Source organism: Colossoma macropomum, unplaced genomic scaffold (genome assembly GCF_904425465.1).
Source record: "Colossoma macropomum unplaced genomic scaffold, Colossoma_macropomum, whole genome shotgun sequence".
Classification (NCBI taxonomy): Eukaryota; Metazoa; Chordata; class Actinopteri; order Characiformes; family Serrasalmidae; genus Colossoma; species Colossoma macropomum.
Window position 1 is genome coordinate 3,449,413 of NW_023494791.1, and position 23,188 is coordinate 3,472,600.

General features: G+C 39.3%; 1 protein-coding gene across 1 annotated transcript in view; it reads right to left on the bottom strand.

Annotated features, from left to right (window-relative positions):
• The window catches only part of arfgef3 (ARFGEF family member 3), an 88,440-nt gene that overhangs the window by 15,935 nt on the left and 49,317 nt on the right, over positions 1–23,188 (bottom strand). Inside the window, exons 17-30 of the mRNA XM_036573664.1 lie at positions 21,562–21,672; positions 18,596–18,746; positions 16,858–17,163; positions 14,598–14,731; positions 14,287–14,432; positions 13,404–13,583; positions 11,556–11,697; positions 8,419–8,541; positions 8,182–8,285; positions 6,060–6,204; positions 5,737–5,865; positions 4,325–4,501; positions 4,079–4,193; positions 2,850–2,952 (exon numbers count right to left, since the gene is read on the bottom strand). Of these exons, the coding sequence (XP_036429557.1) occupies positions 2,850–2,952; positions 4,079–4,193; positions 4,325–4,501; positions 5,737–5,865; positions 6,060–6,204; positions 8,182–8,285; positions 8,419–8,541; positions 11,556–11,697; positions 13,404–13,583; positions 14,287–14,432; positions 14,598–14,731; positions 16,858–17,163; positions 18,596–18,746; positions 21,562–21,672 (2,066 nt within the window). The remainder of the gene's footprint in view (positions 1–2,849; positions 2,953–4,078; positions 4,194–4,324; positions 4,502–5,736; positions 5,866–6,059; positions 6,205–8,181; positions 8,286–8,418; positions 8,542–11,555; positions 11,698–13,403; positions 13,584–14,286; positions 14,433–14,597; positions 14,732–16,857; positions 17,164–18,595; positions 18,747–21,561; positions 21,673–23,188) is intronic.

The following is a 23,188-nucleotide window of genomic DNA, read 5'->3' on the forward strand; positions in this document are numbered from 1 at the left end:
CATCACCCCTGTTCTTCAGTCTTCACTGGTTGCCCATTACATTCCGTATTCAGTACAAAGTTCTCCTTATAACGTATAAAGCTCTGCACAGTCTGGCTCCTCAATACTTGGCAGAGCTTCTTCATTTATATGTCCCATCCCGTACCTTGACATCACAAAATCTAGGCCTTCTTCATGTTGCTAGATTTAAATTGGCTTCTATGGGTGGTCGATCATTTAACGTAGTAGCTCCCAAGTTATGGAATTCTCTCCCCCAGTCTATTCGGGATGCAACCTCTCTGTCTTCATTTAAATCTCTGTGTTACCGTTGTTCCGTTTATACTTAATGTTTACCTGTGTTGTCCTTTTGTTTAATGTGTTGTTTAATGTGTTGATGCTCTTTGATTGTAAAGCGTCCTTGAGCATGGGAAAGGCGCTATATAAATAAAAGTGATGATGATGATGATGATGATGATGATAAGCTATATTTCGCTGTTGTCAGAACAAAACCTTGTATCTCCAAAATGGTAACTTTACAGGAGAAGGAAAAAACATGATTTAGTTTTAATGTAAGTCAATGGAACCAGACATTTTTCCAAGTTGTTCTGAGCTGTTTCTTTTGGTCCATGCTTCATGAAATTTACACACAAGGTAAAGAGCAACAGGCATTTTCAAATTATGTCAAAAAACTGAAAAACGACAAAAATGGAGATACAAGGTTTTCTTCCGACAACAGCGATTTAAAGCATGCAGTGCAATTAGGATGGTGGATATGTGCCACAGTACCAATGACTATTAGAGAAAGAAGTTATAATATTACAGTGTACAACTGTTGTACAATTGATGATATTCTACAAACAGATTAATAAACAATGTAACATAAAATAAACTTCAGCTCTCTGTAATCATACTGGTTAGTACTCTAATACAGCCGAGTGGTAAACTAAACTATATAAATAATTTCTGTTGCTAAGATAACAGTTACAAACATAAAAACAGAAGCAAATGAATACTTACATTGTCATACACCCAAAACAAGCAACAGATTAAATAGAGTTGACTGTGTTATTAGTTGTTTTAAACCAAGATCAAAACTTTTAGTTTCAACTGATCTCCAGCTCCATCATGCCCCACTAAACCCTCTATTTTGTGCATGTCTTTATAGTGGAAGTACAACTAAACGTCACTGTGAAACTGAACGTGTGTCTGGTTTAAAATGTTATCGATTAACATAGGTGGGTTTCCACGCATCGTTTCGTACTGCCTGCATTTCCGGGATGCTGTAAGTTTTTAAGGGTAAGTCTGCAGACAGATTCATTCATGTGTAGAGCTTTGGTGTTCTGCTCTGCTGGTTATTCTCTCCTGAATGTGAAAGAGCCTTTAGAAAAACAGCAGGGACGACTGCAGCACAGTACTGCAGATTTCTCGTCCCGTATGTTCCTTAGTTTTTCTTTTTTTCCTCCCTGTCACATGGATGCCCCATTCTGGTGCAGAGTCTGCATTGATCAGTGATTTTACGGCCACTTTAAGGCCCAAGAGTGGACAATTTAAACAAGCCTCACTAGTATACCACTTGGCCAAAGCACAAGCTTGTGCCCAACTCAACAAAATACGCACAGAGGATATTATTCAGAGTGGTGCCAGAAATCAGAGTAAGCAGCATCTCAGTGCTCAGTATCGCCTCTTATAGTCACAGTTATGTAACAGCCAAATGAGAGCATCAGCAAGTAAGCAGACCAAAACACTCAAAAGATGCAAAAGTTACCACTTTACACCTGACCTTCTGCACTCAGAGTGCCTATTATTTCCATAATGGATTTAAAATATTCAAAAATCATTAAGTAAAATGTAATTCATCACCTATCAGGGTGGCTGACAGCCTAGCGGCAGGAGAGGTGAGCCGGCAACCAGAGGGTCGTGAATTCAACTCCCAGTACTGACTGGTGTATCCCTTGAGAGAAGGCACTTGACCCCCAACTTCCCCAGCAAAATTAGAGGTTTTTTGCTTACATCAGTAAAATACTGCCCCCAATTACATTTATATGCAAAAGTCTGATCACACCCAGTCAAATTACATGTTTTGTTAATTTTAGTGAAAATTGGTCTCTTTTTTGCTGAGTTACTGGAAAAAATTAAATATAAAATCTAAAATATGCCATGACATTTGTGCAGGTCACATTTTGTGTGTTATTTTTTTCTCCCTAATATGCTAGATTTGGCAAACAAACAGCAATTGTGCATTAAAATGTGCAGAAGTATGTTCACTGTAGAGGATGTGTTTGACCAGGAGTGCCCAAACTTTTGCATATGACTGTGCATAACTTCTCAGTCTGAATACTGGTTATAACTGCAAACATATTTGGCAAAAACATCCTCGTAAAGAACATGTTTCAGCAAACAAAGGCTTGATTGTAACAGGAAGGTTTATAAACGTTTGAATATCATGAAAATATAGCAGGCTTTAAATTATTAATTATTTTTACGACTAAACTAGTAAACTACACCGATCAGGCAAAACATTATGACCATTATGTCCTTGTTTCTACGCTCATTGTCCATTTTATCAGCTCCACTTACTATATAGGTGCACTTTGTAGTTCTACAGTTACAGACTGTAGTCTGTAAGCACAACACACACTAACACCCCACATCAGTGTTACTGCAGTGCTGAGAATGATCCACCACCCAAATAGTACCTGCTCTGTGAGGGTCCATGGGGGTCCTGACCACTGAAGAACAGGGTAAAAGGGGGCTAACAAAGTATGCAGAGAAACAGATGGACTACAGTCTGTAACTGTAGAACTACAAATCATAATGTCATAATGTTATGCCTGATCATTGTATTACCCTTTGGGCAAAACCTCACCTACCTTTACAGGTTCAAGGGTGGCTGAAAAGGCATCTTGTAGAGCACAGCAGGCTAGCCTCCACATCTCTTCAGTAAAGACAGGCCCTGCTGTCACCAACACATACCTGAAAAAAGCCACACATAACATATGCTCTTTATAGAGTTTCAATTAAAGGGGAATTACACTGATTTTTCAAAATTGTTGTGTAATTGAATGGTTGTGGTGCGCAATGGTTGCATCCTGAGAAGTCATTATTTTGTTCGATACCTGAGACAGTGTTTTACAATGGTTTTGAGAAGTTTCTGGACTACGTATAAACAGGGTGATTCAAAAAGATTCATCCGATTTCAAAATGATTTATTTCACTTGTAAATCATTACAGATCAATGCAGCAAACTGTAAATGGTTTAATTGAGCATAAAGTTTATTATGTAATTGTACAAGGTCTCAGTATGAACCTCCTCCAGCTGTACAGACAACATCAACGCCATAGTCAAACCCATCCCATACTGGATTGAGCATGTCGGGTGTCGCTGCACTCACGGCTCTTTCAGTGCGATTTTGGAGATCATCCAGTGTTGTGGAACCAACGCCGAACGCTCTGAGCTGTTGGAGGTTCACTGCTCACGAAAATCACTCTGCACAGTTATGACGGATTCACTCTTATTGAAGTGGAGAACGCAGAACGCTTTCTGCTCAGGGGTCTCATCTCCTCTCAGACTGAAGGGAGCCATCTTCCACTGACAGACAGAAACTTTATGACCCCCTCTTTCAGTTGGATTGTGATTGGTTCATATGCGCCTCACGGTTATGAAAATATGAGGCTTTGAAATCGGATGAATCTTTGCGAATCACCGTCTATTTTAAATTTATTCATGACAGAGGGATACATTCAGGACACTGTCAGGCAAAAAAAGTCCCCAGAAAAAATATATTTTTTCAGATTTATGACTATTTTACCATCATCAACATTCTAAATAAAAACTCAGAAGACTCGTGTAGGTTCACTGGTGGTTTTGGATAGTAAATAAAATGGCTTTATTTGTGTTGTAGTCATGGTGACCCCTGGTTCCTATCACCACCACTGTAAAGAAATCAGAGTCTCTACAATCAACCGCTTCACACCAAACCACTCTGAATGACTTTTCTTACATCCCAATCACTGAATTATACAGAAATGTTGAAAATTTCCCCGTTAAGGTCTACGCTGTTCACTACGATTATCTTTCCCTCCATGCAAACAGTCTCACCTGATACAGGAACATCCCACTCTGGAGATGGTCTCTGCAGGCTCGGCCACACAGGACACCAACAGCTTGAACAGGTCCTTTAGCATCAGGTTAATGAGACTTTCATAGCCCATATCTACAGGAGGACACACAAACACTGAAAACGTATTCTTCATCTACTTTAAATAACAATTAGAGTCTATTAACTGAAGGTTTTCACGTTTTAAACTAGTGTTTCACATTCATAACTCACAAATATAGACTCACCTGAATGTATGAAGGTTTGGATGTGCTCCACTACCAGCTCACAGGAGAGGCCGATGGCATGCTTAAAGTTTGCGGCAGCGACGTCCCAGTACGAGTAATCTCCGTGGCTGCGCTGCAGCCATAGTGACATGACTGGCAGGAGGAGCTGGATGACTGAGAAAATGGCAAAGCCTGGGCCTTTGGAGGAAAGAACAGCACATATTAGGGGTGTAACAATGCATTGTGACAATGGCTGTGTTTACATGCAAAGATTTTTGTCAATCTGATTGAATACATTCTGATTCTAGATCAAGCCTGAGGTGTTTATTTGCTTCTGCTCCGCCATGTTGAACATTACAAACTTTCACTATGACGCGACGCACACGCAGAACGGACTTAAACTTTCCGATAGGGAATGTAATCAGATACAGGCATTTACACGGATATTATTCTTCTATTTAACGGATTATTTACAGGATTACCCACCTCGTTCAATCAGATAGACATTGTATAGTCTATTACGATTGAGGTGTATACATGGACGTATTGTTCAAAGTATAATGAGAACACTGAATAATGAACCCAGTACCGTGAATCAAATCAAATCATAGGTTGAGTGTGTTATTACACCCCTAGTACATATAGTCCAAAAACACTGCAGCAAACTATTAAAAATGAGCATTTTTCTGTAAATGTTAATGCACAGTTACTTTATATTTGATGACCTTAAAAACTGTGACAACAATGAACAGAAAAACTCCTAACTGGCTACAAAAAGCATTTGCAAGCTGTCATATGTGCCAAAGGGAGTGTTACTAAGCACTGACATAGAAGGTGTCGGCTGGAATGGTGTAAAGCACACCGCCACTGGGTTCGAAAAGCAGTGGAAACATGAATCACGCTTCTCTGTCTGTCAGTCTGATGGATGAATCTGGGTTTGGTGGATGCCAGGAGAATGCTACCTAACGGAATGCATAGTACCAACAGTAAAGTATAGTGGAGGAGGGATGATGGGCTGGGCTGTTTTTCAGGGTTTGGACCTCTCAGTTCCAGTGAACGGTGATGTTGATGCTACAGCACAAAGACATTTTTGCCTTTCCTGTTCCATGACTGAGCCCCTGTGCACAAACCAAGCTCCATAAAGACATGTCTGATCTGAAAAAAGCTCTTTTGACTGAATGGCTCCAAATGGCTCTTTTGACTGAGACACACTCCAAATTCTTGGGGAAAGCTTCCAAGAAGAGTGGAAGCTGTTGTAGCAGCAAAAACCCCATATTAATGTCCATGAATTTGGGGCATCCAGCAAGCTCATATGGGTGCAATCTATAGTGTAGTTTGCTGCAGAGGTTGTGTTTACTTCTTTTCAATTCACAAATCAACAAAATATGTTATTTGGCCAGGAATGCCCAAACTGTGGAAGAGTTGCCGAGTACCTGGCGTCTTGGTGACCTCTCGGAGAAGCTCAAACAGCAGTTCCAGGGTGGGTGGTTGATGCTGCCGGGGGCAGTTCGATACAGCTGCAGTCAACTGCTCCAACAGGAGGATCCACACCTGGATCAGACCTGCAGACACACAAATTCACTCAGCCTTAAAGATTTGAGTGTCGTGTTGGATTCAACACAGTTTTTATACCGGATGTCTATAACTTGCCACTTTATAATCCTTCAAGTAATGTTCTGAACGCAACATGCACTGTTATTGTCCACTGCCTGGGCTCCTTAAATGAAATCAGAGTGAGATGAAGTTTGGGAGTCACCTGTGTCATCGTCAAACTCTGCTAGAACACAGTCCATGCCATCTTCGCTGCTCACAGACCGTTCCTGAGCTCTCATGGGCAGACTGGCCAGCCGCGCCCCGAGGAACACCGGCTTGGAAGGCATCTTGTAAATTTTGGCTAATAGCTGGAATCCATAAACATCACTGTTACACACAAGTCACAGCTTTTCAGATCTAGACTTATCTAGATGCATATGGCCAGGCCACATAAGACCAGGGCTATTCTTGGTATGGTTTGATAGTGTTTGGTATGGTTTGGTAGTTTTTGCTATAGGTTTACATCATATGTTTACAGCCTAAAGGTTGCATCTCCTTAAAATAATAAAAAGCTGAAAAGTAGCCTAAAGTCTACGATTGCTGTTGATGTGTGTAGTATTTTTTGTTTTGAATAACTGATAACAATATAAGAATCTTATAAGCCCCCTTTCATGTACTGTGAGCGAAGGCTGCTGAACGTCTGTATCAGTTTAACAAGCATGACAACAGCTGGGAAAAAGATCTTCCTCGCGCTGCTACAGAATGTCCTAAAGCCAGATTTCAGAGCTGATTCAGGACATGGACTAATGTTACACATTAAAAGAAAACAGACTGAGACAAACACAATTACTTATGTGAATCTTGAAGTGGTGGATAGCGTCTTTCTGGACGTTTAAAACACGACTGGTGGCAACTATCAGCAACTGATGATACCATCTTCAGGCGGCTCAAGCCAAATTTGAGTCTCATCAACTAACGCACTGAGTTATTGGTGGGCATTTTAAACTTAGGCTACACGACTTTTACCCCGATTTTAGCCCCAATTCTCGGTCTGGCTGGGTCTGCGCTAGTTGCAGATTTTTGGGTCAGTCTGAGTCGACAGTTGGAGAGAGAGTCGAGTCGTGGTTGAGGGGCGCAGACTCAGATTTTTCGCCTCCCGATCACGTTTCAAACCAGTCAGTTTATCAAACGTTTTATTTTTTTTTACCTGACTGAGCGAAATCTAGTGTAAACTGATCAACGACTCAATCTGAACAGACTCCTCCACCTGAGAGTGCGAAAGAAGAAAATATACCAAGTAAACAAAGAAAAATGGCAAAGGTCTCTCACGTGTGGAGCGAAGCTTTTTAATGCGCTGAGTTTAAGGCATAATCAAGTTCATGTACTTCTAAAACTCTAAAAATACCAAACTGATCACATTTTTAAATCCATGATCCTTAAACATGTTTACCTGCTGCTTCTTTACTGCATCAGCACAAACAGCAGAGAAAACAGCAGCAGCAGCTGCACGTTTGTTTATTTGGGTCTCCTAGTAACAGGAGAACGTGAGACTTCAGTGAGTTCAGTGAGTTCTGTTCGGTTCAGCAACAGCTTAAAAGCTGAGTAGTGTGTGATCCCTAATCGTTTAGTGCGTATCCCCAATATTTCAGCCGCCTGAAAAATCAGTCGGACAGCGTGAGATGCTGTCTTTTATAATTTGTTAAGACTTTAAAAGTCGTGTAGTGAACCCAAGGCTTTAGTGTATAAACAAACAAATCGTCAAATGATATTAAATTACTCTGAGTGGACTATGAGTAGATATTTAGACGTTGACTATCACTTTTATTACGGACTGTGGCGTAATTTGGCTGCCACTTGAGGTGCAAACAATTTCATGCACATACTTAAAAACAGATTCAAACAACTATATGTGGTTTTGCTATAAAAATAGTCTCAAGATATGAGCCAGAACAAAGTTCTGTCCTGGCATTTACTCCCAGAATGAGGAACTGATGCCCATTTCCACCCCTGCACAACACTAATTTAAGGCAGTTAACTGTGGCTTGCCTTAAGCAAGCTTCTAATAGAGATCCATATTCCAAACATGAATGCAATTTAAAGAGCTGATGACTGTACATTTTAATTAGTACTGAGTTGTTTTAATAGTAGAAACACAGCATTGAGCTGGACTCAGTGTTGCTCTAAAAGCAATACTTCAGACCAATATTCTAACACCCAAGCCAGAGGGAACCAGTTAGTTTGGCCATGTATGTGTAACACTGATTAGTCCCAGTAAGCTTTCAATTACTACTAATATTAGCCATTTTTGGGTGACTATGGACAGCAATTACTTGAGCTCTGCTTACCTGTGAGCACTTCCTCAGGTAATCCAGGGCAGGAAGGCACAAGTCTGTAGAGCTGTATCCATTCATGTGAACACAATCCCCAATCTCCTTATAATCCACTTCTCCTGCAAACAAGTCGGTCACAAAACTACATAAATCCAGATAGAAAGACAGAATATTAAGAAAATACCTGCATCATCGTCTTGGGTGTGGGTGAGCATTATTCACTCCAGTATATCTGTAGTAAAGGAGGCTTACCTAACCCCTTCACAAACTTCATAAGGCACATGATGTAGTCAGTCGCTGCGTTGGCAAACACCTGAATGTTGTCTGTATTAATGAAGGCTTCAAAGACGTCAAACACAGGTGCTTGGGATTTGCCTGAAATAAAACAAGTTGTATAGTTGTATTAGTGACAAGTTGTGTTAGTGACGACGAACACTGGAGTCTGTGTTTCCTCTAGTTTTTTTTACAGGCTGGGTGGTAGAATTCTGAAGCTGACACATTAGGGCTGAACGATTTGGAGAGAATATCTAACTGCGACTTTTCTGACCAATATTTGTTACTGTGACAAGTAAGTGCCTTGAGCTCATCACTAACGGGATGGAACAAAACTTTCTGCAGTTGAATATAAAAACAGATATTGATAAAACAGAGATTTTTTGTTTTTTGGGAACAGCAATGAGAGGCAAAGACTAGCTGCCTATCCGAATTCAAGAGCCCTAACAACTAAATGACTAGAATGTAACCTTGGTGCATAAATTGAATTCGATCTAGTTTTAGCAGTTGTGTCAAAGCAGTTACTAAATCAGCTTTTTATCACCTTAAGAACATCAACAAGATCAGAGATGTTCTGACTAAAGCAGACCTGGAGAAACTCATCCACTCATCCATTTTAGCAGGATTGATCACTGTAATGGTCGCCTAACTGGACCCCCAAAAAACACAATCAAACAGCTTCAGCGGACTCAGAATGCAGCTGCCAGATTCTCACTAGGAGTAAAAGAAGGAACCCCCCCCATTCTTAAATCCTTACACTGGCTACCAGTCTGTTCCAGAATAGACTTTAAAATACTATTACTGGTCTATAAATTGCTCAGTGGTGCAGGAGCAGTGTATTTATCAGTTATGCTGCCGCGATATGAGCCGAGCAGAACTCTCAGATCATTAGGAACTGGTAAGTTAGTCCTGCCAAATGTAAAGACTAAACATGGAGAAGCAGCGTTTGGCTACTCTGCTGCTCTTAAATGGAACCAGTTGACAGAGAGGTTTAGAAGAGCCCCGACACTGGACACTTTAAATCCAGGCTCAAAACGTTCCTGTTTTCAGCTCAGTTTTAACACTGTTAGTGTTTCTAGCTCCTTTTTTCTCTGTAACGGCACTTTTTAAATACTAATCTAACTTTTAATTTAATGATTTTCTCTCTTAAACTTATTGTTTTAATCTGGTTTTAATTATATTTTTAATGTTGTTTTTAGTTATGTTTTTCTAATTGTGCTTACTTTACTTTTTGTTAAACTCTGACTCTGAATTTTCACATTTGTAAAGCACTATGAATGACAGCAGTGTTTGAAAGGTGCTATATAAATAAAATTGCCTTGCCTTGAGATTTAAATTTAATTTATTTTCTAATTTATCTTTATTTGTTTTATTTATTTTTTTGCCCAAAAGTGCTAGCAGATACATTGCTTCTGGCTTGAGGTGTGAACACTGAATGTAGTGCATCTGACTGCCAGTAAGTTGTAACTGCGTTTTCATGTATAACCTGTGCTTCTGTTTGGTCTGACTGTACACAAGCTACAAGTTATTAGATATTCCCACTTAAAACTTACGAACAGCATTGTTAATGTAAGCTATAACTAAAATTGCAGCTCTCCGGATTTGAAAATTGCATATTAACTAGTTTTCTAGCCCTACTATACATGTGAATACACCAAGTATTATGTTCTCTACACGTCTACTTTAGAAAAAGTGCTTTATTTGTTCATTTATAGTTGTTTTTTATCCAAAGAATTCATGTGCGACTGAATGCTTTACAGTTCATACTGAGCCAAAAAATATTTACATATATTTACATGTATCTCCAATTTTTTTCTATAACTTTTGAACACAGCAGTTGTGTTTTATGATGATTAAGAGTAAAGTTACTATTCTGGAGATATAGGCTTTGTTTTTGGACAGCAACAATATATTTCTATAAATATATAAAACAAATTAATAGTTCCTTAAAAAATAAATGTCCAAACAAATCTGCTTTTGGTTATTAGAACCTGAAGAATTCCATGGGACCGAGAACTTCAAATCTGGACCTTGAATCCAGATTCCAGTCGTAGAGATTGCAGTCACTGGTGGGTATGATACTAAGCGGCCAATCAGATACATTAATAGTTCAGTTAACTAGCAGTGATTACAAAACACAGGGCCGAAAAGTAGATTCAGGGTCTGGATCTGAAGGCCTCTGCTGATCTGAAAACATCCAGAAAGGGGGAGCTCTGAAGCATAAGCAAGGATGCTTATGTTTCATGTCTTTTCTTACCCTTTTTATAGGTGTATAGGTGCTTATTTCAACACAACAACCTCAAACTAATATCTCAGTTGGCAAGAAAACTTTGTTTCTTTAAGTACCAAGAAATTCTTTAAAGAAGACCAGAGTTAGATGCTGCTCCTCCAGCATAAGCCAGCTCACCTCAGCCACATTCTGCTATATCAATGATCGGATCGGTGCCAGAAATACAGGGTGATTCAAAAACATTCATCTGATTACGAAGGCACATAGGAACCAATCACAATCCAATTGAAAGAGGGGGGTCATAGAGTTTCTGACTGTCAGTGGAAGATGGCTCCCTTCAGTCTGAGAGGAGATGAGACCCCTGAGCAGAAAGTGTTCTGCGTTCTCCACTTCAATAAGAGTGAATCCGTCAGAACTGTGCAGTGTGATTTTCGTCGGCAGTGAACCTCCAACAGCTCAGAGCATTCGGCGTTGGTTCCACAACACTGGATGATCTCCGAAATCGCACTGAAAGAGCTGTGAGTGCAGCGTCACCCGACATGCTCAATCCAGTATGGGATGAATCTGACTATGGCATTGATGTTGTTCGTAAAGCTGGAGGAGGTTCATACTGAGACCTTGTACAATTACATTATAAACTTTATGCTCATTTAAACCATTTACAGTTTACTGCATTGTTCTGTAATGATTCACAAGTGAAATACATCATTTTGAAATTGGCTGAATCTTTCTGAATCACCCTGTAGACTGAGACATTTATTTCTGCCTGCCAGTTAGATTCTCATGTCTGTATCTCATCCTATCTCATCCTCAGTCTATTTATCGATGGAGGAAACGCTGAGTGGGGTTACAGTAATGGCATTTCAGTTAGGTACACTGTACTGACCCATAGAGTATTCTCCAATCAGATAGTCCTTCATGTCACTCTTGCTTCCGTGCACAGTGCGGAGTGCGCTGAAGAGAGGCCTCCAGCCAGACTGAATCTGAGGAGAGCACAGCTCCACCAGCTCCCCAATGGAGGTGATAACCTGGCAACCACAATGAAGAGAGGAGTATGGTATGTGTGACAGAGAACCTCACAAATAGTTTAAAATAAAGTAGTGATCTCATATAGAAAAAAATATCTCTTTATAGAGATGGCTCTGATCTGGATGGATACTGGAGGCATAAAGAGTGAATGTGATCCAATCTTATAGCAAATTTTGAAACAGCACAGTGTGATGTGATGTAATAGTTTCCGCATCACAGCTTACATTCAGATCAAGACCTTACAGACATAAAAACTCATGAGCAGTGAAAAAATATGACAAAAACCAATCCCTTTAAGTGGGATCCAGCAGCTGATTTCATGAAAAATGATTTTAATATGAAAATTACTTAGCATTTTGGTGAACTCTGATACTAAAATACAGCAGTAATTGCTGCTATGTAAGTTCAACAAATGCACATATACAAATCACACCCAAAAGAATTTTGTTTGGACGTTGCTGTTGGTCAAAATGAAAATATTAGGCAGATCTTTAAGACCCCACATATGCTATAAGTAGAGGCCATTATTAAAACATTGCCCATCATTTGTATCCACCGGCTCCACAAGGCATGTGGTGCTTGGACCCCGATGATTGCCATTTACGATTTAATTTGTAGATGGCTGTTTAGCTCTCATAGTAGTTAGAGTCCACAGAAATCAATGTGTTTTATATCCAATTCAGACAAAAACTAAATAGATGCTGACTGTCTTGGTAGCTAACAATGATGATTACTACACATTAACCTTTTTGCGCACGTTTGAAAGCTACTGAAGAAAGAAATTTGAATACGCAAAAATGACACTTCAATTCTTATGAAACGTGGCCCTTTTTACATTTTGGTAAAAACATCCTGTGAACTTAAAAGTGGTGTAGTGTACTGCCAGCTTTAGAATGCTAAATTAAAAACCTTTTAAAATAAAATCTACACAATTAATGTGAACGACATATTTATGGCGTATTTATCATTCAAACCGCAAATTTTACCGAAAGGTGACGAAATGAAGTGCTTAAATTTAAAACTGCTGTTTTTAAAGCTTAGTAGTTTTTAAGGAAAAAATAATGAAAAGAGCATGGTATCATGCTATCTCTAGTTCTTTATAAACTATCCACAAAAATGCCATTAATTAAAAATAATAGTCATTAATTATTGAAAATCACATCCTTTTTCCTGGCACATTAAGTCCAGTCATGGCCTAAATTACAATATTAACAGAAACTGCCCAATAAAAATGCTTTTCATTATACGTCTACACTTGTTTAACAGCTTAGAGGTTGTTATTACTTCGAAGTAAGATTTTTGTTCAGTTACAGCTGCTATTCAACATGCAAAAGTGGTAACTTTTGGTGCTCCTCCTCACTCGGGGTGCTGGAAATGACATGTATAATCCGCACTTGCATTTCTTACTTCTTGTACGCTTATCATCATCTCTTAGTAACACTCGTTGGAAAAGCTTTTCTGAGGTGCTGGATCTCAGAAATGTTATAAGCTATATTGATATCTAATGCTTCTGTTTTTCTGTTTGTGTAAAGCACTTTGAACTGCTACTGTGTATACTGTGCTGTACAAATAAACTTGCCTTGCTTTACACTTACTATGTCTGACAAACAAAAATATCATTTGATAACAGTCATGACTGAGCAATCTCATTACAGGGGACATACAAGGTGCTGCTAATTGCAAATGCAGCAGTGGTTGGACTCACCTGATCCTGAACATCCTCATCGCACAACTCCAGCTGCATAATGTGCTCAAATGGCCGGAACAGCGCCTCGTTAAAATGAAAGTGTGGCAGCTCCGCCCAGGTGCTCAACACCTCCAGCAACACATCGTGGATAAAAGATACAGCCTTCTGAGAAACGTGCCGTTCTTTATGACAGGCGGCCTGAAGAGACGGAAAGAAAAACAGTGGCTTATTCTGGAAGTCCTGTAAGTTTTTTGTTAACACAGCTATTAAGTACAAGTTATTCATTTTCAGGAGATATTTCTGAGAAGATTAGATATAAGATGATCCACTTGCATAAAAGAGGAAAAAGTCAAAGGAAAATGAGTGAAAAAAAAAAAACATTTCCAAAACTGGAGGTCAAAAAATGATTAAAAGCTACAGATTCCTAACAACCACCTGGAAGAGCTGGTCGACCCCAAAACTGCCCCCATCAGATAAACAGCACTTAAAGCTTTCATCTCTGAGAGAGAGGAGAAAATCAAGCTGCTTCAGATCTGAAAACATCCACAGGTGTTTCTGTCCATCCTTCCACTGTGAGAAGACGACTCAGCGCTGTGGGTCTGAAAGGATGTGTAGCTGATCAAGAAGAACCTCACTGAGAAAAGGAGACGGACACATCAAACAAAGAAGCTGAACGATGGACTGACCACCCCAGAGTCCAGACCTCAACACCACTGAATGTGTTTGATTACTTCAGAAAATGATCAACCAGCTTCTATGACTGAACTTTGGAGGTGTGTCTGCAGATTCTTTGAGGAACTGAAAGTGAGTCTCCTGAAAAGAATGGAAGCTGGAATAAAGGTAAAGAGTGACTCACTGAAGATAAATAAATAATAGCAACAGGCCATTTCTTCTTTCATACCTCCACCAGATGAGGAGCCACTACACTCCAGGCTCTCATCATGTGTAGCAGGGGTCTACTCTTGTTCCTCACGATGCGAAGCATGGCCTCACCCAGCCTGAAGAGGTGCAGAGCGCTACGCTTCTCCTGAGTGGACTTCGCCTCTCCTTCAACAAAAGAACAAAAAGAAAATCATCAAATACTATGTACTGTGTTGACCTGTGTTTAAAATGTGTGTAATTGAGGTCTGGGTGAATATAAATGAAGACCAGCAAAATCCCACATGCTTTTTTAATAAGGTAAACATGGTAGGAAGCAAGACACTTTTCTACCTGGCATGGCTAAAGAGTAGTCTCCTGTCTCTGTGACCGAGTCGAAGAGCTGTGATTGGGAGGCTTTTCTCAGCTGGTGTAGGAAACCCACTAGACCCACCAGGTTAAGTTTGCTCACAGCATCTTCAAACAGTCTTTAAGAAGCAAGCAAGAACCAAAAATGACATAGTTTAATGATGGAGAAACAGCAGAATCATAGTGTAAAAATGTGTGAAGCAAATCGCTACTGTCAGAACAAAACCTCACATCTTAATTTTTGTCATTTTTCAGTTTCTGACATAGTTTGAAAATGCCTGTTCCCCTTTAAATTGTGTGTAAATGTCATGAAGAATGAACCAAAAGAAACGGCACAAAATGACTTGGAAAAAAGTCTGGTTCCATTGACTTACATTAAAAGTAAAGTATGTTTTCTTCTCCTGTAAAGTCACCATTTTGGAGATACGATGTTTTGTTCCGACAACAGCGATATACAAATTTGGTATTAACGTGCAGCGAGCAAGCAAATCAGAGTTAGTTAGGTTTGAATAACCTTGTCACTTTAATGGTTATAATATAAATTTGTAGGTAAAGGTTTGATTTTGTCGATTTTTTAAGTGAAAATAAGTTAGAACATCCTCTACACAGAACAAACCTAAATATGGTATTTTTCATGCACATTTGCTGAGTTTAACATGCTGGAAAACATAAAACATACAGCATAAAATGTAACATAAATTTTGCACAGACCATATTTTATTTTTAATTTTTTCCAATTGTCACGCATCCCTCTGACTCTCTGGAACACTCCATCTCCCAGAATCCTCAGAATGAACACATGACTGTGACATCACCCCACACTACCAATCAGAGATCTCCGTCACAGGATTACTGATTCTGTTCACCTGCGCTATGTATCACATGATCTCGTTAGCATCGTTTATAAGCCTGAGGTTTTAGCTTTAGACTTTGCGAGGTTCTGTCACGTTACATCCAATATGTAAAATTAAGCAAATAAATAACAGTAATTGTGTATTAAAATGTGCAGAAGTGTGTCCTCTGTAGAGGACATGTTCACTTATTTTCATTCAGAAAAACAACAAAATGTGGAATTTGGCCGGGGGTGCCAAAACTTTTGCAAACAAAACAAGGTCTGCTGTAAGTGAAACAACAGTGGAACGGAAGTTTAAGCTTATGATTCAAGTACAAAACATTTTATGAGTATGAAGCACTACAGATAAACACTGTAGGGACAATGAGAACTGTAGCAGTGATAAATCACTAAACAATAAGAACAATACTGATCAAAATTGAAGTCTGTCACAATAAGAAGAAGCTTGTCAAACAATAACTTGTTTTCCTCTCTGAATTTTTGACTAGTCATTATAAGTTAAGGAGGTTTTTTCTTCTCCTGAAAAGTTACCACTCTGGAGATGTGAGGTTTTGTTTTGACTGCGACGAAATGCAAATCCTCATGCACTGTTTTAGTAAAGAGGTCAAGTGACATGAAAACAATATCACAGAGGTTTTGCTTTTCATTTTGGAACAATAAATCTCATGTGCATTGCATTTCACGTTTTTCCACTGTAGTGACTACATTCAAATTCAACATGCATTCCTGTCTGCGTATTAGGGCTGAATGATTCATCGTTTCTATATCGAAATCGCAATTTGATAGTGCAAATATGAATAGTCCAATTTTCAAATCGCAAGAGCTGCAATTTTTTAAAAAATTAAGTGGGGAAATTTAATCTAATAAAACAGAGCTTGTGAACTGCCTATAGATGAATTAGACCAATCAGAGGCCACCAAGCTGCATGTGTTATGACTTCACTACCACAACTTACTCAAGCCAGAAGAAGTGAATATTCTGGTCTTCTTGGCAAAAAAAAAAAACCTGAACCTTAATTAATAGAAAAATAATTGCAATTTAAATCACAGTTGCAATATTAGATATTTTGCCCAAATAATTCAGTGCTACTATGTACATTATGGTAGAGCTGCAGAGAAAACTGTTTGAGCTGTATCAGATATGAGCTCCCCCTAGTGGCCATACATATACTACAAAATCAACACATGCATCATGAACAAATGTTCATAACGATAACACGAGGGAAACTCTAAATGAGATGAACAACAGTCCTATGCATATTTCAGCATTCAGCTTCCCTACTGCAGAGCTGTGATAAAGCAGGACATAAAGCAACATGAACAAAAAAGTAGACATAAAGAGTGAGCAAAGAAAATAAGAAGAGACTCTTTGAAAGCTCCCTGTGTCCCATACCGGTCAGCCTGAGTGGACAGTGTGCACACGGCCTTGGCGGCGTTGGTGCCCGTGAGCAGACTGCCTCCCCGCAGGTCGAATCCTTTAGCGTGGCTGCTCTCGCGCAGCAGCTCCTGGATGGAAACAGGCTGGATGACCGGGTTCCCCATGCTCAGCTCTAGCTCCGGGACGGGCTCAGCGCTCAGCTCCAGGCCCGGGTCCACCAGCGCCGCAACAGCCTGCTGCGCCTGAGTGATGGCCAGAGGAGGCTGCGAGGTCCCGTCGCTGAAGTGAGTGTGCTCCAGCGAGCTCACGTACTCGATCACCCTGAAACATTCAGGAACTGTTAAAGATTCTAAATCCCTTAATGGTTTAGCACCTTCATACATTTCTAAGTGCTGATGGACGATGTTCCAAATCGAGCTTTAAGATCATCTAGTGCTGCTTCTTCATTAGAGGTGACTCGTTTCTTAGATGCATCGCGATGCGGACGTGGACGATTCTGAATCGATTCACAAATGTCAAAAATCAATTTTTTGTTCATTTTATTTGATCGTAATGTTGACAGAACGCAAAGGGCGGAACTTGGAAGTGCGGAAGTGCAGCGCCCGGACAGTCTGTGGCGGCTCATAACAAAAACACTACTGGATGAGTGAAAAATCCGACCGGCTCCCTCAGCATTAAAGCCAGGTTAGGTCAGGAGTCACAACACAAATGATAAGAAGAGCCATTTTGACCTTTCAACAAACATCAAACCACCTTGGGCACCACAATAGAACCTTTTTGAAAAGGGTTCTAGTAGCACCAAAAATGGCTCTTCTACTGTTACAAGCTTGAAATCGTACCAATAGCACAACCCCTATTGGTGCTATATAGAACTGTTTCTATGTAGAACCATCTACAGTACATTCTCCATCAATCAGAAGAACCATTTCACCATACAAAGAACCCTTTAATCATGCAAAGGGTTCTTTGAATGTTCACGGTTCTACACAGAACCACTGTCTTTGCTAAAGAACCCTTGAAGATCCATCTTTATTAGGAGTGGTTTTAATTACATTATGCTTTAATTCACTACATTTTTATTATTACAGATTCATATTTACCCTTTTTAACCTGTTGTTTTTGTACATTGCTCATCTACACTGTTTATGAGGGTCTCTCTCAGTGTACCCCAAGTTTAAATAAGGGATGATTGATTAATTGATCTGCAAGGGCTCACAATTTTGTTCAATCCCTGCATCATTTCTGCATTAAACATGTAAACATGTAAATCACTTTCACAATAACATTTTTGTTTATCTTTCTTTCTATCTTTTCTCCTGGTTGTTGGTTAAGTTAAGGAGTTAGGTTAAATTTGATGTATTTTCTTTTTGTTGGTTTAGTTAGTCGTTAAAATTTAGTTAGCTTTGTTATGTTTTCTCATCTATGTTACAACTTCAATAAATCATTACCATTGTAAAGCTGGTTGTTGTGTGCGTGGTCAAGGGAATTGGAAGGGCACAAATGTCTCTCTCTCTCTCTCTCTCTCTCTCTCTCTTTCCTTTTATGTTATGGCCTAACCCTAGACTGGGTCATAACAATCAGCCCCTTCAAATATTTCTAGTTTTATTACAAAGCCGACCCACTGAAAACAAAAACAATGCCAGCTACACAAGCGCTGATTACCTGGCCCAGGCGTGTTGTGAGCAGTAATAAAACTGTGTAGGGTTGTCTTCACTGAGAAGAATGCTGTCAGATGAAGGCTTGCGAATCATACCTGAAGACGTGCGGCCAGCAGTCGTGATTATGGCTGCCCATCTCCAAACCCACGTTGAGGATGGCGTCCATGCAGAGCACGTGAGCAGTGTGCAGCCTCACTCCCTGACAACGACCCATCTGCTCCAGCTTCTGCTCCATTCGCTGCTTAACTATCACCAAAACATACAACTGCCTCATTAAGGCAAGCATCCTCACTGTCGGAGCATTATATCAACATCTTATACATGTTAAAAACAAAGAATTTGTGATTTTTTTTTCATTTGGACCTGGAAATAACACAAAAATCATATAATTTAAAAAAAATACACAAAGAAAAGTTATGACATGTAAAAACCATTCCAATTTAAACAGCTTTGTTACATGAGCCATGTTAAGGTCTTCGTACAGAGAGGCCAGATTAGCTTTTTTTTTTTATTTCAAGCTCATGTTCAGATGCCTCTCAGGTGGATTTGATCTGCTTTTCAGATGCTTTTGCAAACCTGAGGAGTTAATTAAAGCAAAATGGAGCAGTACCACCAAATACTAGGAAATTCTGAAATTCAACTTGAAATGTTACAATTTCAATTATTCTACTTTTCACTCAAATTCCTATACTGGTAATATTTTTTGTAATGAAACATTTTGTATTAAATGAGAAAGGAAAGCATTTTTTTTTACCAGTCTCTTTTCAACCCCACTGCAGTACTTCAGCAGTAATAACAATGTCAATGTTAAACGGCTGATATTAGACACAGAACATCTGTAGCTTCCTAGATATTTTTAATATTGTCGCTGTCTAAAGAAAAACAATTATCTCCCAAATAGTAACTTTACAAGAGAGAGTAAAAATGTTCTTAATATCTGATGTAAGTTAATGTAAAGAGGTTTAAGTAATTTTGGAGCATTTCTATTGGTCCTTTCACAGGAAATTTCCACACAATGTAAAGACCAGCTGCTGTGTTTAAATGATGTAGTAAAAATTGAAAAAAAAGTAAATAAATAGTAAAAATGGAGATTTTCTCTGGACAGCGTTGCTATGTAGCTAACACTGGGTTGCTCTTAGCCGTGGGTGGTATACCAGTTCATCTTTAGGTATAAGTTTCATTAGAACCGTTAGATACCGGTTTGCCACAGATAATGTGATGTACAAACAGTGTGAACCACGATGCAGTTAGTCTGTTTAGCCTGGTGTTCTGACTCAGGAATGATTCAGTCACGTTTCAAATGAAAAGGAAAACACAGCAGACCCTCAATCATCTGAAATGAATAAAGGGGAACTCCACCGATTTTTACAAAATTACTTAATCATTCAGTGGTTCAGATGTAAACAAAATCATTCAGAGTGGTTCAGTGTGAAATGCACCTTTCTAGAAAGATTTATAGAGTCAGAATTGTTCACCACTATAGTACTAGGAACCAGACGTCTGAAGTATTTAATGGCTCCAAAAGCTACATACCAGAAAGTTATTACACAAAGTGGTTATAAATGTGTTGCCTGATACCTGAGACATTGTTTTGTGATGGCTTTGATATAAAGTTTTTGCCTAAAACTTATTTTTAGTAAAAATATTACTCCAGGATTATTTCCATGTTTCCTCTCAAAACCGCATTCTCAACCGAGATCAATGTGTGCAACCTAACATGCTTTTGTAGTTATTAGCCTGTAGCTACAGTCATTCAGCACGGCTAATGACGGTGTTGTATCCAATTCAGTTCCCTCTCAAATTCACGTTCCCTTTGACAAATCAGGTCCGCGGGCGGCGCATTCAAAAGGGTTTGTGCTGCAGCTGTATTCACCCAGTCGGCGACGAACGGTACAGAAAGTACTTATCAGTCTGATAGTTTACTGTTTACTCTAATTGAAAATAATATTAATGTTATCTTGGGTAAATTTATATTGGGGATTGGGTGAAAATACGCAGCCGTTTAATCTTTTTTTTAACCTTTTCGCTTTCCGTAGTTATCTTTTATTAGTCCCACAGTGGGGAAATTCACCTCCGTATTTAACCCATCTGTGCAGTGAAACACCACATACACACTAGTGAACACACACTAGGGGGCAGTGAGCACACTTGCCCGGAGAGGTGGGCAGCCCTATCCACAGCGCCCGGAGGGGTCATGTCCTGTCAGTTCACGGGATCGAACCAGTGACCTTCCGGTCAAAAGGCTGGTTCCCTAACCTCCAGCCCACAACTGCCCCTAATTCCAGAGCTGCTTGGCGTTGTCCAGTGAATGCAGACATCCGAGGACCTGATTTGTCAAAGGGAGCGTTAATTTTAAGGGGGAATTGAATCGGATACAGCACCCGCCGGCGCCAAAGCAGAAGAACCCAGGGCAAATGGAAACGGTGTCAACAACAAACTACTTTCTACTCTGCTCACCAGATTATGGGGTAGGACAGCGAGGTGCAACTGTGATCTATCGCAGCTCCTCTGATGAATAACGTTACTCACATAAACTATGAGTTTCTCCGACACCGTGCGACACAACGTCGCCAACCCAAACAACACAAAAGGTGTGCCGGGCAGAGAGGTACATGCAGGGCATGGTAAGGAAAAAACAATACCCAAAAACCACATTTTTTTTCAAATTTAGCACTATTTTAACATTATCAGTGTGACATACAAAACCTTCTAAGACACATGTAAGTTCACTGGTCATTTTGGATTGAAGATAAAATGGTGATATCTGTAGTGTAGACATGACAACGTCTGCTTCCTAGTACTACAATGGTGAACAATTTCAACTCTTTAAATTCCTCTAGAAGGGCGCATTTCACACCAAACCACTCTGAATGATTTTGTTTACATCTACATGGTTGAATGATTAAGTAATTTTGCAAAATCGGTGGTGTTCCCCTGTAACCACTGTAGAAAATAAGTGCAAACATCTCAAATACTTGTGATCAGGTGATTACATAATAACTGTGACAGACTTGTACTGCTTGTGTAAGGACAGTACAGGCTCTGTACTGTGTGTATGTACCTTGAGTAATGGCATCTCCAACCTCAGCCGGATCCCTCTCCTCCTTCTCCTCCTGCACACAGGAAGCCGCTGCCATCTGGGCTACAGCTGAAGCACAGTTGGCAGCCACACCTAAACACATTCATTCACACACACACACACACACACACACACACACACACACACACACAATTACTTAATCAGTACTCAGAGAACTGAAACAGCAGGCAGGCTTGTAGTCTTGTTATCTGTGTCAGGATGCCAAACAGAAATACTTTATATAAAATACTTTCATGTTTTTGTCAAATGAACAATAAATCAAATTCTGCATTATACATACTCTATTAATTATATCAAATTTATTTTATACAAACTGTTTTAATTTGTCATTAGTTTAGTTTTGTCCTGGTGAAAGCAGAATTTATCAAACATAAACTGTATTTTCTTCAGTACGTGCTACGTTTACTCTCGTGCTGGTGTTTAGGTGTGTTAATTGGTACATTATATTATTTGTTTTTGCCCAGTGGTCACTCATTTCCCAGAGAACAGAGTATAATATTAAAATGCTTGTATGACACTAGGGCTGCACGATATTGACATAAAATGTGATGTTCAATAAAGCTGTCCGATTTCACGATGACGATATGAGAAGCGATAAATAACTATTAAAATAATGTGTCTCTGGCTGGATGTAAAGTAAGTGCAGACATTTTTTTTGGATGTGTAAACAGAAATCTAATCTCCCCTTAAACTCCTCTTTAAACAACTAGCAAAATACAAAATTACAAAAGCACTATTTACTGTTCTGCAAAATAAAAAAATAAAAAAAATGAAATACTAACAACTACTTACATGAGAACTACACACACATATTTTGTGCACTGAAACAGTCAGAATGACCTCAACAGCTTTTTATATAAAGGCTACAAAACCTATAAAATTTATATCTATGTTTTTGTATAGGCCCATAAGAACAAAAACATATTCTTGTTTCATTTGTTTTTTTTTCATTTTTGAATATTGTGGCGTCAGACGTGCCGGGTCGTATTTAGTTTAAAAGTAATGTTGTTCTTGCTATTGGTTGTGTATAGTTATGCACTGTGATAGTTGGTCCAGGACTCTTATTTTGAAGGACTCTGAGCCTGAGCAGCCTGTGTGCTGCGTGTTTTCCCCTTTGCTGGAGCTGTTTCGAGTTGGATTTCCATTAAAGCTGAGTTATGGGGACATTTTAAGGTCACAGTGTGTGTTTTGTAGTTGAATTTCCATTAAAGCTGAGTTATGGGGACATTTTAAGGTCTTAATGTGTGTTTTGTAGTTGAATCTCCATTAAAGCCGAGTTATGGGGACATTTTAAGGTCTCAGTGTGTGTTTTGTAGTTGAATCTCCATTAAAGCTGAGTCATGGGGACATTTTAAGGTCACAGTGTGTGTTTTGTAGTTGAATCTCCATTAAAGCTGAGTTATGAGGACATTTTAAGGTCTCAATGTGTGTTTTGTAGTTGAATCTCCATTAAAGCTGAGCTATGGGGTCATTTTAAGGTCTCAGTTTGTCTTTTGTAGTTGAATTTCCATTAAAGCTGAGTTTGGGGACATTTTAAGGTCTCAGTGTGTGTTTTGCTTTGTTAAATCTCCATTAAAGCTGCGTTATG